The sequence below is a fragment of the Nicotiana sylvestris genome, chromosome 7, assembly GCF_000393655.2.
Source record: "Nicotiana sylvestris chromosome 7, ASM39365v2, whole genome shotgun sequence".
Classification (NCBI taxonomy): Eukaryota; Viridiplantae; Streptophyta; class Magnoliopsida; order Solanales; family Solanaceae; genus Nicotiana; species Nicotiana sylvestris.
The window spans coordinates 154,120,979-154,135,475 of record NC_091063.1 but is presented as its reverse complement, the minus strand read 5'-3'; the positions used below and the strand labels follow the sequence as shown (position 1 = coordinate 154,135,475).

General features: G+C 35.7%; 2 protein-coding genes across 6 annotated transcripts; one reads left to right on the top strand and one right to left on the bottom strand.

The window, feature by feature from the left end:
* The first annotated feature begins 462 nt into the window (after positions 1–462).
* Positions 463–11,347, top strand: LOC104228111 (uncharacterized). Of its 5 annotated transcripts, XM_009780525.2 has the most exons (7): positions 463–749; positions 985–1,257; positions 2,617–3,956; positions 4,036–4,104; positions 4,190–4,388; positions 4,493–4,582; positions 10,764–11,347. In XM_009780525.2, exons 3-6 carry the CDS (start codon positions 2,655–2,657, stop codon positions 4,561–4,563), a joined length of 1,641 nt encoding a protein of 546 aa, XP_009778827.1. In that variant the 5' UTR covers positions 463–749; positions 985–1,257; positions 2,617–2,654; the 3' UTR covers positions 4,564–4,582; positions 10,764–11,347. The 5 variants fall into 5 exon arrangements, with proteins under 5 accessions (XP_009778827.1, XP_009778835.1, XP_009778821.1 ...); XM_009780533.2 differs by lacking the exon at positions 985–1,257 and having other exon boundaries at positions 464–749; positions 4,039–4,104; XM_009780519.2 differs by lacking the exons at positions 985–1,257; positions 10,764–11,347 and adding an exon at positions 5,093–5,402 and having other exon boundaries at positions 464–749.
* On the bottom strand, positions 7,796–10,439 carry LOC104228139 (WAT1-related protein At2g37460). Its single transcript, XM_009780550.2, has 7 exons — positions 10,070–10,439; positions 9,844–9,906; positions 9,649–9,765; positions 9,263–9,503; positions 9,026–9,187; positions 8,505–8,656; positions 7,796–8,426 (listed from the first exon to the last, which is right to left on the bottom strand). The coding sequence occupies exons 1-7, from the start codon at positions 10,261–10,263 to the stop codon at positions 8,216–8,218; spliced, it is 1,140 nt and encodes a 379-aa protein (XP_009778852.1). The 5' UTR covers positions 10,264–10,439; the 3' UTR covers positions 7,796–8,215.
* Positions 11,348–14,497: the final 3,150 nt, after the last annotated feature.

The following is a 14,497-nucleotide window of genomic DNA, read 5'->3' as shown; positions in this document are numbered from 1 at the left end:
TCCTCTTCTCAGTCTCTCAAATGTACATTGTACATTTGAATAAAGTCGATATTAACGGTTTAGATTTCTCAACAATCATCCTCAATCGTGTATCCGCCAATATATATGTTTCTTCTCCTTTCACCTTTTATAGACCTTACCGATTAGCTTCTCTCGTATCCTCGATGATTAAATTTCATTTTAATTTTTTGATCGGAGTTGGTATGTTAAATATACTTCGATTTAAAAATTCATTAATTGGACTAAAAATGCTTACTTTTTATAAATTTAAGAATTATATATGTCCAAAATAATACAATAAGAATAGAATTAGATTTTCCCCAAAACTTGTTTGGGTCAAAAACTCAAAACTTTTTTCTCTTTAAGTTGAAGTCTTCTTAAAAGACAAATCATATTGTGGGTCCGTTATTTCATGTATCAGGCCCACCCTTTCGAGTGCCACGTATGCCCCAGGTACAGTTCAGGGGCAATTATTCCTTGTTGCTCATCTCCTCAATACAACACTCCTTCTTCTCAATCTCTCAAATATAACCGTTGATTCAAACAAAGTCAAACGTTGACGGTCCAGATCTCTTACCCGTCATCCTCAATCGTGCATCCCACCATCGTATATATTTCTACTCCCTTCACCTTTTATAGATCTCGCCGGTTACCTTTTTCCGTACACTCGCCGGTGAAATCCCGTTCAAATTTTCCGATCAGACTTCGTTGGAGCCGGTACACTGAAAATACTCCGATCGTATACCTATGTATGTAATGCTTATATCTGTATATTTCGCCACTGCATGCCGGAGTGCTAGGGTTAGGGTTCCATTTATGTGAACGTTTGATGAACTGAAGTGCATTGAATTGAAAATGTTAGAGTTTTGTTTGGTTTCAGAGAAATTGATGCAAAATTGTTTGAGCATTTGTTACAAATTAGAGTTTAATAAATTTTAGCTAAGTGAATGACTGTAATTTTTGGTGCTTTTAACGTTGTTGCAGTTGCAATGAGTGGTTTGACTACGTGAAAGGTGCTTATTTGTTACTGTGAGAAGCTCGTGCAGAGAGGAGAGTGCATAAATTGGTTTTGCCAATGATAAAATTCATTCTTTTTGGTCCTTGGGGCTTAGTTTAGTTGCCAAAGGTTGAGGAACTCGTGACTTAGGTCACATATTTGAGCCCTGCGCCATGCAAACTAAGCCCGGTATTTAAGTGGAGAAGGGTGGAGGGGCGGCCCATTATCCCCGATTTAGAAGGTTGCGGTTGGTCCTAAAGGTTCTTCTCAGACGGATTTCTCGGTCATAAAAATAAATTTCATGCATTGTGAATTTCTATTAGTGTTGCATGTTATATGAGAATCAATGCACAAGGTATTTTGCTATTAGGAGGAACTAGGAGGAATCATATTGCTGGGAAATGAACCCACAGTGAAGTGGTCTCATAGGTCAATCGCGGTCTGCTTTGTTTTCCACTCTAGTTTATGATGTTCGTTCGTCTATTTTATGGAACACCCACCTTTTTAGTTATTTAAATTATTATAGGACACATTCTTTGACACAACTGTGCATTTTAGGGATACCGATACTGCGTTTGCTTGTTAATAATAAGTTTCTGTAATGAAGATCAATAAACAACAATTTTTATTTATCCAATTTGTCTTTCATCCTCCCTTCCAAATCAACTACAATTCATAATCGGAATTTGATGTCAATTTAGGTCAAAATGAATATCAGGCAATAGCACAAAAATGGGGGGGGGGGGGGTCTAGTCTTCATGGAGCAACTTAGGTCATTATCCCTTCTCCACGTACTTGCTTGACTATGAAAATATTAATCAAATTGGTCTCAGGAAGTATCATCAGATTAGATCAACTGTAGATGTGGTACTCCCATTGTCGAATCATATTGTTTTTTATCAAAAAAATTCTTAATGTTCGTAGTTCATTCCCCTTAGATAAGCTTAGGTTGGTCATTATGCTTTCATGAACTAGAACTAAGATCTTTAGGGGGCAGGGCTTGAATTTTAAGCACTATGTTAAGATTTCCCAAGCATTATACCAAATTCTTGGAATTGTAATCTCGTGCAACTGATGAACAGAGTATCATTTTAGGGAGAAGGAGATTGATTCAGACTTCAGAGTGTCAAACTTGGAGAGTAGATACTTGATAAGCCATTATTATAGTTTACAACTTGTCTCAAGCAGTTGTTGACGCTGTCATTGTATTGTTGATACCCTACAAGCTAGTACTACAGTTTACAATTGTCTCGAACTTGGAGAGGTAGATCCATAAGCTAGTATTATGGTTTACAACTCGTCTCAAGCTTGGAGAGGTAGATATTGATAAGCTAGTAGCTTAGTAGTATTGGACTGTTTTTAAGATTTATCATTGATTCAACACATCTCTGAATTAAGTTTTAGGTTCCTTAAAGTTTTTAATATTCAAGTTAATTTCATAAGTTTTTGCTAAATGTTCTGTCTTATATCCTTGATCTCAAATAAAAGCTGAGTCGTAAAAGGAAAGTTGGAAAGGGATATAATTCACTATTGATTAACCTTGCATTTCCCCTTTGGTAACTAGATTATAGTTTCAATAAGAATGCTTTCCTCAGATCTTTTTGTTGTACTCCTTGCAGATCTTGCAGTTCTGAGTGGCAAAGCGATTCCATATGAAATGGCTTATGATAACTGCTCCACGCTTGAGCCTAAACGTTCCCATCAATGGTTCATGGATGGTGTCGAGCCTGAATTGCTTCCCAACAAGAAGCAAGCCACTGAAGTACCTAATCATAGTTCGTTCACTGGACTTTTAAGTTCCAATATTGCTCCGTGGATGAACACTTCTGGTTTCCACTCAGTTCCAGGCCAATATGCAGAGAGGCACTTTGATGATGAAAGTGCAAGATCGGTCAACTTTGATGACAGAAGTGTTCCATCCGTTGGCATTGGCAACGTTAATGTGTCTAGAAAGGTGATGGAAGATTCATTTGGAAGTGATTCCTCATTTGGTTTATCCATATCCCATTCAATGGAGGATCCTAGATCAGGTCTTAACTATGGTGGTATCAGAAAGGTCAAAGTCAACCAGGTGAAGGAGGCTGAGAATTTCATGCCTGTGTCAATGGGTGATACCTACACCAGAGTGATCAGCAATGCAATGTCAACAGATCATGCTTTTACTAAGGCTGAGGATAGTTGCATAGCTATGGGGCTCTCTTTTAACGGAGGCGATGATCATATGATGTCATTAGGGGACACCTTTAATAGGGAGGATAACAACTTCATATCTATGGGTCAACCTTTTAACAAAGTGGAGGGCAACTCACTATCAGTGAGTCACCCTTTCTGTAAAGATGAAAGCAATATTACCATGCTGAGTCAAAGTTTTAGCAGAGAGGATGATAGCACTATATCAGCGAGTCACTCATTCAAGGACAATAATACTGCTATATCAATGGGTCAGTCATTCAATAATGATGATAGCAATATTACTTCAATTTGCCAAACTCTTAGTAAGGTCGCTGACACCAATCCACCCATGAGCCACTGCTACAGCAGAGTCAATGACAATACAATATCAGTGAGTCAGACCTATAGCAAAGTTGAAAAGAATAATTTGTCAATGAGCCAATCTTTTGGCAGGGGAGAAAGCAATATCATATCTTTTGGTGGATTCAATGATGATGACGATATAAATTCTTCTGGAAGGCTGATTTGCAGTTATGACTTATTAATGAGTCAGTCTTCAGGCCAACAATCGGATATTATGACTGGAAAGCGATTGGTTGAGTCAAATGCCGATACAGTTACAAGTGCTACTCAAATGGCTGGCAATAAGGAAGTTATTTCTAAAAAGGAGGAGCAGAAAGCAGCTAAAAAGCCTCCTTCGAACAGCTTCCCTTCAAATGTGAGAAGCTTGCTCTCAACTGGTATGTTAGATGGAGTATCTGTCAAGTATATAGCTTGGTCTAGAGAGGTAAACTTTACTTTTTATGAGTCTTATCTTTGAAACTGTGATGCTCAGTATATGACATTATTCTTCCTTTGCATGGTAGAAGGAGCTCCGTGGTATTATAAAAGGTTCTGGTTACCTCTGTAGCTGTCAGTCATGTAACTTTTCCAAGGTACATTTGGTGCCAATTTTCGTTATTGCAGGACTAACTTGCTGTACAATTTACTGATTAAATGTGGTGTAACTTCTATGTGTAGGCAATTAATGCTTATGAGTTTGAGCGCCATGCCGGTTGTAAGACAAAACACCCTAATAATCATATATACTTTGAAAATGGGAAGACAATCTATGGGATTGTTCAGGAGCTCAGGAACACACCTCAGGATTTATTATTTGAAGTTATTCAGACAATTACTGGATCGTCTATTAACCAAAAATCATTTCGCATCTGGAAAGGTGCCTTAAATCAATGAACTGAGCTGTTTCATATTCTAGAATGTTTATTTTTTAATTAAGTTAGCATTGGTTATACAATTTTAATGCCTTTTTCCTGTCTTCAGAATCTTTTCTAGCTGCGACACGTGAACTTCAGCGTATATATGGGAAGGATGAGGTCAGGCGACTGTCATAAAGAGGAATCCATATGCAAGGTATTATGCAAAAGACGTGCCTGCATCTCTGCCTACAATATCATATAAATATGTGCTCTTTAATACTTCATGGCCCTATAAAACATGGTTGATCTAGAGCGGTTTTTTGGTACTCTGGGAAAAATACTGAACGAATTCATGATACGTCCTTCACAACGTGCATATGCATAACTTATGATTTTGTTTTCTACATTATGTTTGCCTGACGGTGTATAACTTCCTGAAAATATATTCAGCCAATTGTTATATAGGAAGATACCAATGTTCATGATGCCACTCGTATGGATATATATTTTGAAGTGAGTAGGAGTTCTCTTATTTATTAGAAATCGGAATAACGTGCCAACCATTTAACCTACAAAATCTAGATATGTTTCTTTTTTATTTGGATGTAGGATGGTGCTAATATGGCTGATCCACTGGCATTCCCGGCCTAGCCAGTTTAAAGATCTCAAAGTGAATATTCACCAAATTTGTTTATTAAGTCAAATTAATTTGTCATGTCCGCAGAAGCTTTAAATTTACATGGGCAAAGTTGGGAGTGGTTCCAAGGTGGTGACTGCAAAGGAAACATGCTGGTACAAGATTTTGGTATAATTTAAAGTGGTGAAGTCATTAGAGATAGTATGTTGAAAAGAGATACACAATATGTTGGTGAAAGTGATTAGAGACAAATTCGACTACGTGGTGACCCTTAAAAATGCAACTTTTAAAATACAAATTCGACTATGTGGTGAAAGTGATTAAAGACATCGATAATGGATGAGATAACTCTTATGATTTTAGTTTCTTAATTGAAAAATGGACAAATTTGCCACTATTCGGTGAACCATGATCTCTGCCTATGTTTTGGATTCATGTTTTTCCATATGCCTCAACATTTCTTTTCCCATCACCCTAGCCATATTTTAAAAGCAAGAAAAATAAGAAAATAATACTTGTCTTAGTGGGGTTTGGACATAAGAATTGTAAAATTCCAAAAAAAGATGAAATTTTTTTTCAACTGAAAACGGTATTTGAAATTTTGAGTTGTTTCGAAGTTTTTTAAGTATTTGAGTGAAAATTTTGAAAAATATGTTTTTTGAGTTTTTCAAATTTCCGAAAATTTTCAAAATGCATCTTCAAGTGAAAAATTGGAAATTTTATGAACAAACACTGATTTTGAATAGAGGTGAAAATTTTTTGAAAAAAAAGAATTTTTTTATGTCCAAACGGGCACTTAGAAAAGAAAGAAATTCAAATCTAGGTGTTTGAAAAATCTCTTTCTATGGTGTAGGAGGGCTCTTGTAATCTGATTTTGACTCACTATTGGATCTCTTATATGGAAGATGTTCCTCTTTCTACCTTATCATCAAAATAAAAAACGCTATCCAGAGAGAGAGAGAGAAGCAAACAAAGAAAATAAAATTTTGAATGTGCTCTTACTGCTAGATACATGTTTAAAATTACAACTATTTTAGAAATGTTTAAAATAATTCTTAAAACTGTCCTTATAAGAAAATAATACTCGTTCCTTCCCAATTTATGTGGCAGTGTCTTACTAGCAGAGTTCTAAAAAAATGCTTTTTGAAACTTCTGGTCTAAAACAAGCCATAAACATTTGTGTAGCTATAATTGACAAATGGAAAGTTTAAAGTTAAATTATTTCTGAATATTGAATTGGCATTCCTTTTGGAACAAACTAAAAAAGAAAGGGTACCACATAAAACGGGACAGAGGGAGTAATCAATTGTTAAAACTGTAGTACGCTGCTAAATGGATGTCATGTTTAGGCTAAGACAATGTAAAACCGTCAATTATTGTAATAAGATCTCTTAGAGATGGCAATACTTTGTGAACTTGGCCGAAAGAATCAAATAAGCTAGGACCAAGGAAAAAAGATAAGCTGGTGATGAGATTAGGGTAAGTATAAATGTGGAACATAAGAATTTAGATGAGTGCCTCTACACATTGAAGACAAAGATCAAACACCTTTTCACTTCACAGATACAAATGATACTCACTCGTCCCATTTATTTGACATGGTCTCCTTGACGTGGAATTTAAAATGTTAGTTTGATGTGTATATCAAACTATATTGGAAGTAATTAAAGAAAATATTAATATAGTAGTTGAAAAGTTTTCAAATGAAGCGAAATGAGTATTGAGGATCATATAGCTGATCCCAACTAGTTTGGATTGATGCAAAGTAGTTGTTTTGGTACAAGCCGAAAAGTTAGTTTATAGGAAGAAATATGACATTAAAGATTAGAGTGCATTAGTTCATTAATTTGAATCTTTATTTGGTGAACATCGTATGGAAGGATGTTTTAGTTCTTATTAGAAACGTGTCAATCTTTTGAGACGTCTAAACATGGAAGTTTGTCACATACATTTATGAACAATAGATACCTCATTTTTATATTGATAAAACCGAAACTTTAGTACTTGAAAATTTTGTGGCTCAAAGTGCTTAATGGTGTAAGTTTCAATCTTCAAATTGCAATATTTGTTTCAAGCAAGTGTCAATAGTATGCCTTTGAGTATGCTTGATATGGTTATGATTTTTAAATAATTCATCATCTCGGCATGCTATTCGTTCCCGTAACAACTTGTGATGTCTGGAAGGGATGAGATAGTTTTGTCCTGTTAAACAAGTGAGATAATTAGTTTTAGGTTCATGACTCACTTTTCGATACCGTTGGAAGGTCGAAGGCTGGTCAAAAATTGGTGAGGACCCTAAATTGAGCAAGTTTCAGACTCCATTGTCCCACATCTCTGGTTCAGTAATTTGGGTTGCCCTACATTCATACCCCCCCCCCCAAACTCCGACCCGGGTTTCAATTACATGGTCAGCATTTAGTTTGTAACAAGTCCTGCTTATCAAGAAGAGGTCTGTACCTAGCCCTTGCACAGATGGTTAACATAGAAGACATATGGAAGAATATGCACAAGGTTTCTCATACTATAGTAATCAAGCAATGGTGCTATTAATTATATGCTTCTGATTTTGATGCACGAATATATCCCTCTAAAGGCCTTTAGTGCCCTTCGTTTTCCATTGTTTTTCTCTCTTTTGGGGCGAAGACATCTATGGCCATCAATGGTAGGTGTGTGATTGGTTATTGAGTAGTATTTGAAATGTAGCGTAATGTCAATTTGTCCAAATTGGCCTGACCCATACAATGGAATAACTGCTAAGACTGACTGGTCCAAGTCTTTTAGACACTGATCTTTACCAGAGGAAATATTTTCAGATAGAACTTCGGTATTTTAGATCCTAAGTTCTGGATCCACCTTATTTTCATATCTGGGCATGATTATTGCTGTTATTATACATGCTTAATATCTGTTTAACAAACCATAAGAAAAAGCCTATTGGCTTAACATAGTTTGGTTATATTCTATAGTACTGACAGAAGTTTGCAAAAAACGGTTGTTTAGCTGGCCCAAATTTTGGGCACATGACTTGAGATTCTTTTTCCTTGCCTTAAAGCAGAAAGAAACTCCTCTTCATACATAAACCATCTTTAACTAATAACTATTAATTCTTAGATGAAGCTGAAGAGGAGCTCATTTCTTAAGATAAAAAGGTTGCTCTGTAGCCCGACTTCCTTTTGGAATTTGGAAGATATAGCCCCGACGAGAAAATCATTATATTCTTTCATCTTTGGTAACAGTTGTTCCTCTTGATGGACTGATGTGGATAATTGTCTGACTTAAATTTTCCTTGTCAATTTTGTTTTCATGTGTCGTTTCCTGTGTTGGTATTGCTTGTTCATCGGCTGATGGAGATTTTTGATCCTTGCTTTTACCCCACAGGACAATGTAAAGGCCTAAAACGATCACAACAGCACCAAGTACCCTGTAGAAAGTGTTACATTAGTTTTGTGTTGGTCGTAACTTATAAGAGCTTTAGGTGTTATAAGAAATTAAGAATTACCTTCCCAGGTTCATTTGTTCACGTAGAATGAATGAACTCAGTATAGCTACAATAACCATGCTTAATGGATTGAAAGCTGTGACGAAAACAGGGCCCCTATCTTTCATTATTACTCCTTGGATGTAATACGCGAGCCCTGAACAGAATATTCCCTGTATTGTGACATGGAAAGTGAGAAGCTTTTGGCAGAGGCTTAACTTCATGAGTGATTGGAAAAGCTATGCGTCTACATTTGTTTTCTCATTTCTCTCATGTTGCAGAAGTAAAGTTTCATGCTACAGTAGTTAGGAACATTGATGTGCATAAGCTGTAGAGCATCTAGTTAACAAGTTTTGTCACATAGAGTAGCACAGAGCTGGGCGATATGGTGCATACAATGGATAAACAATATGGTACAGAATTGGAGAATATGGTACATAGGATGGATAAACATTTAAAGAATGGTTACTTTTAATTTTTCTTGTATGCTTGTGTTCTAAGAAGACTTAATCGACTCAGTCTTGCTCATAAGTTTGACTTACACTGTATACAGCTGCAAGAAACTTAGTGTCCCATTTTATGGCCCACACTGCAGCTTTTCCTCTCTCCATTACCATCGCTACTATAGCTCCCTCAGCTGTTCCCAACAAGCATATCCAAGCAGTGAGTGAGAGCTCTGCAGGGTAGGTCCGCAGTGTGATTGCCTATGCATATCATACTAGAGTCAGATATGTGGCTTATTTCCTAGTAACTTATCTCTAACTAAGTTCTATCGTTACCTGCAAAATCATGAATGCTGCCCAACTGAAGCACCCAATTGTTATCATGAGGGAACCTTTGATAGCATGGCTTAGATTTAACCCACCACTTTGAGATTCATGACTGGAATTTCCTTTTGTCCAAAATAGTTCAATGACTGGACCTCGTACCAGCGTCATGATCATGGCTCCTGCAACTGTGGCGACAGTCCCGATTATTTTGGCTTGGCTGCGAATGCTTGTAAGCTTCACCCTCTCAAGCCTAGGATAAAGAGATTATGTGCAAACACATTTAATATCGTCATTTGGTTGTTTTGGAGAATCCATGTTGGTTTTCCTTGTCAGTTTATCTTTGCTGGTGTTCATATGTGATTATATCTGTAGAATGAAAAAAGCATATAATTTACCTGAATATCCAGGCCATTATAAAAGTAATGGCGGGAAGTATGTTGCACATTGCAGCTGCAAAAGTTGCTGTTGTGTATTTCAGGCCAATAGAGTAGAGATTCTGGTCGATGACTGGCCTATTGGTCAAGAGAAACATGTTTATGTTAGATACTGACTCCATGGAAAAAAATAAATTTTGAGTGTTGGAGACTTACTCCAGTATGCTAAGAAGTACCAACTTAGTGAATATTGAGAGAGTCATCTTTGGTCTTATTTTCCTGTTAAGAAACATTTAGCTTGTCATTCATTCTCGCTAGAATTATGGGAATAAAAAGAAAGACACTTTTTGTATGTCTTTGTCCTACTGGTAACTAGACTAGAATTGAGGTTGCAAACACGTCAATTGAACATAGGGAGGGAGGAAGAGAGAGAGATATATACTTGTCTAGAATTATTGCAAAAGGAGCAATAGCCAGAGTGGCTACTGCGTGGCGGTACACAACAAATACATAGTTGCTCATCCCTTCATTCAATGCCATTTTGGTGAGGATATCCATGCCTGCTAGCCCAAATTGAAGAAAAATGACAGCAATAAAGGGTTTTGATCTAATGAATAGTTCACTTACTGCCTTCATTGTTTATTTGCACAAACTCAACCTCTTTGAGAGCACTTCTATTGTAAGTCACAAGTGTGCACTAGTAACTGCTGCTTTTCTGGTTATATAGATAAATCCTTTTCACACAATTTTCATTGTCTACCCATTTTCTGATCAGCAGATGGGGACAAAATCTGTTGGATTTCATCTGTGTACAGAATTTGTTAATTAATTACTCGTAAAGCCTTCCACTTTTTAGATGAAGTGGCCTAGTCACCTGGACCTACTCATCACTTGCTTCTAGGAAAAGTAAATTGGGACAGAGTCCCCTTTTATTTGTTGCTACTTTCTGTTAGTTGTCTGCTTTTGATGAGCTCAAATGTTCTTGAGTTGGTTTAATTTGTTCTGATATATCTTAATATTTTGGAATATTCAAAAAATGTATCGTTTTTCTTTGAGATAATACTTATTCCCCATCTATGCTCATAGTCATGGATACTAATTCCTTGCAAAAACATCTATGGTTATGCATATGACAGATTGACAACCAAAGTGAACAGGTGGCCGACTCAAAGAGACTGTATTTCTCCTTTTGCTATTCGTCTCTCATAGTTGATGACTCTGTTATCGCCGTGATCCATGATAATAATTCTTGTCAGAGAAATGATGGCTGTATATTATATCTTTCGTTTGGTTCTACATTTTGTTAACAGAGGTATGTAAATTAGAAGTACATAAGTTTTTGCGCGCTGGTTGATTCAATGAGAATCTACGTTCTACGTTTTAGAAATTTCCCCAACCGAGTGATGTATGTAGGTATCGTAGTTTTGCGCCTGACCATCGGCAATGCAATGGGGGTTATCCTACATTTCTTTTTTACATTTTTCTGCTGTTCTGTTCTTTAGGTGCTCTCCCATTGGTAGTGCACCAAACTTGTCACTACTGAATTGAAAATTCCTCTACTTGTGGATTTTAAGCACTTTAAAGGTTGATAGCTAGCTCAGGGCAAAAATATTTGTAGTGCCTAGTTTAGGCACACGAATATTATGAGGTACGTCATCCTTGTGTAGTTAAAGCTACAATTGTTCCATTAAATGTTCACGTCATTAGTCTTTCTAGATTAGTAATGTGCGTGTTGATGATTTCTTATAAAAACTATCAACACATTGTGTACTTGAAGTTGCAATTGATTCCATCAAAATATTCACTAGCGATTATTCTTTCCAAAATACTAATCTGATTGATCTTGACGGAGATGGTTTTATTTAAAAATATACTAACATATAGTGTACTTGAAGTTACAAATGGTTCCATTAGATGTTCACAGACCATTTGTCTTTTTAAATTAGTGATGTGATTGATCAGACCGTATTGATTTCGTAACACATAGTGTACATAAAGTTAGAATTGATTCCATTAATTGTTCACATGTTATTAGTCTTTTTAAATTAGCAATGTGGTTAAATTTTGATCGTATTGGTGATGTACAAAAATATCAACATACTGTACTTAAATATACCAGTGGTTCAATTGAATTTTCACAGGTCCTTAGTCTTTTTAATTTAGTATTCTGCTTGATCTAACCCATGATTTTACATCATAAATAAATATCAATATGGTATGATCAATCACATTGCCAACATCTTTTGCATTAAAAAATCTTATGCATCAAAAAGCAAAGAAAGCTAAGTCTTTACGTGCCAAATTGCCAACCTTTTCCATATTGCATGTTGCATGTTGTGTTGGTAACATCTCCTTTTGTTTGTTTTTTTTTTTTTGGGGGGGGGGGGGGGCGAGGGAGGGGTTGGAAGTAGGTATATAGAATTGTAAAATTAGGTGTATAGAATGATTAGAAGGGATCAAAAGATTGTAGGAGGTACCTAGGAGAATCTTCTTTATGAAAAGAATATGCACCAAAGTGCTCTCTTACGTCCAATTTGAAAAATGTGAGTTCCTAACAATACATCGACTTAATCTTATGTTCATTAAGATTAACCACTTGAATCGGTTTTTGACATTATTGTGAACTTTATATTGATTGACATGGATTGGAGTACCAGAATTATTATTCAGAAGGTGCGCTATTGGCTAATCAAGACCTTTGGAAGTTTATAAAGTACGACTATTATCATGGAAAAGATGGTCAAACTTGAAAGAAAGTAAGCAAAAGGATGGTTCTTTTGGTGAATCTCCAATCTCCACATATCCAAAGATTGAATTATTGTAAAACTGCGAGGTATTATTGACACTTTGAATTAAATAAATTAAAGCAATTGTTTAAAGGACAAAAGAAGACGTGGTTTTCGGATAAAAGCTTAGGTCTTGAGGTAAAGTAGAAAGAAGAGAAGAAAAAGGAAAAGGAAACGAGGGAGTGGAAGTAGCGTCTGACTGCAATTGTTGCCAATATGGTCGTGGTGTCTTGCACAAAGGGAAGAAGATATGAAGTAAAAGATAGGGTTACAATTATTGCCTTAACACCAACTAATATTTTATTTTCTACGACGTCATTCTTTAGTTTGCCACTAACTCGACCAATATACAACAACAACCCAGTATAATCCCACTTAGTGGGGTCTGAGGAGGGTAGTGTGGACGCAGACCTTACCCTTATTCTGGGCTAGAGAGGCTGTTTCCAAATAGACCCCCGACATCCTTCCCTCCATGAACTTCTCACCTTGCTCTTGGGGAGACTCGAACTCACAACCTTTAGGTTGGAAGTGGAGGTTGCTTACCATCAGAGCAACCCCTCTAGGTTCAAACTCACTAACTCGACCAATACATTATGGGTATTGAGAGGCGAATTTAAAATTTAAAGTCTATGGTTTTATAGCGATTTCAAGTTAATATACAGTAATAACCGATGTTCATAGTCTAATAACATGTCTCATGCGCTTCATATAATGAAGTTATTTATTTAAATAAAAAATATGAAATGTTCGTTTGTAATGGTTTACTTTTATATGAGAAGCTTCACATAATTTAATTGGTAAGTAGGAAAAACTTTTGAATCCAACTTTCATCAACACAATGTTTTCAGACATTTGGTTTATTAAAAAAATATATACTCTATATATCAGTCCGACACGTGCTGAGGTGTGTTTCTGACTTACAATAAAATAAACGAATAATATATTCTCTTAACAGATGACGTACGTACAATTTAATCAAATTTGAAGCTATTTCGTTGAAATAATTACAATGACTCAGAGATTTAAAAGAATGACACCTACCTTAAATCTAAGAATATTTCACATTTGGGTCTGGCATTTTTTTTATTAGCTGCAGCATCATGATTTGAAGTTTATAAGTTTTGAATTTATTGTGAATTAATAGGTCGTTCTTTTTTAGTAGGTTCGTAATTAAATATTTTTACTTATTTAATTGATTTCTAATTCAAATATAAAGTATAAGCAAAAGTTATTTCACTAGAATCCATTCTTCATAGTTCATACTTTACCTCAATCCATGTTTCTTACTGCAAGTAGAAATCCTTTTCTATTTCATGTGACCGAATTTTGCAGCATGTAAGTTCATAGATATAGAAAAAACCAAATTTATCCCCCTACTACGGAAATCACTTAATTTTATTCGTCGTTTTATTTATATGTATAAATAATTTACCTCGAACTCATTATATGTCTTAGCATTTAAAACTCATAAATTTAAAATTTTGGCTTTGGCTTTTGATTTTAGTACTGCAAGTAAAAGTCCTTTTATACTTTTTCTATTGCATGGGAGCAAATTTGCAGCACGTGAAGTTCGGAGATTGGTAAATAGTGTTTTCCCTCATGCAAAACACTATTTTACAAAAGGAATTAGTTCATATTCGTCCTTATATTATGCAAATTGCTTTATTTTATCCGCCGTTAATGCATTTAATTTATACTCATAAGCCAAAAGTAGCAAACATATATACATACAACACACACTTAATTTAAGTTATGGTCTTTGTTGATTTATATTTCGAAGTTAATTGATCCTCCATCATTTTGCATTTAACTAAGCAAGAAATAATTGAAAATGTGGAATTTTGCCAAGGTGGAGATTTGTTGAAGTTTGGCAAAATGCCAAAGTCCCACATTGGTTGGGAGTTAAGTTTGGAGGGGATTTTTCCCCTATAAAAGAAGGCCTAATGTTTAGGATTGAGACACACCTCTCATTTGCCTTCTCATCTGTTTAAGGCATTTGTATCTTCTCTCTTTAGTATTATTTCACTTGTATTTTTGGAGTGGAATAAAATATTGGTTGTGTCCGAGGAGTAGGCAAAATTAGC

Bases quoted from the DNA above. Each gene is read 5' to 3' on its own strand.
- LOC104228111 (XM_009780525.2), top strand. From the start codon at position 2,655: ATGGCTTATGATAACTGCTCCACGCTTGAGCCTAAACGTTCCCATCAA. The intron at 4,105-4,189 runs GTACATTTGGTG...TTCTATGTGTAG, and splicing joins AGTCATGTAACTTTTCCAAG to GCAATTAATGCTTATGAGTT. The intron at 4,389-4,492 runs GTGCCTTAAATC...TCCTGTCTTCAG, and splicing joins ATCATTTCGCATCTGGAAAG to AATCTTTTCTAGCTGCGACA.
- LOC104228139 (XM_009780550.2), bottom strand. From the start codon at position 10,263: ATGAAGGCAGTAAGTGAACTATTCATTAGATCAAAACCCTTTATTGCT. The intron at 9,766-9,843 runs GTAAGTCTCCAA...CTTGACCAATAG, and splicing joins GTACTTCTTAGCATACTGGA to GCCAGTCATCGACCAGAATC. The intron at 8,427-8,504 runs GTAATTCTTAAT...CACTTTCTACAG, and splicing joins GAACAAATGAACCTGGGAAG to GGTACTTGGTGCTGTTGTGA.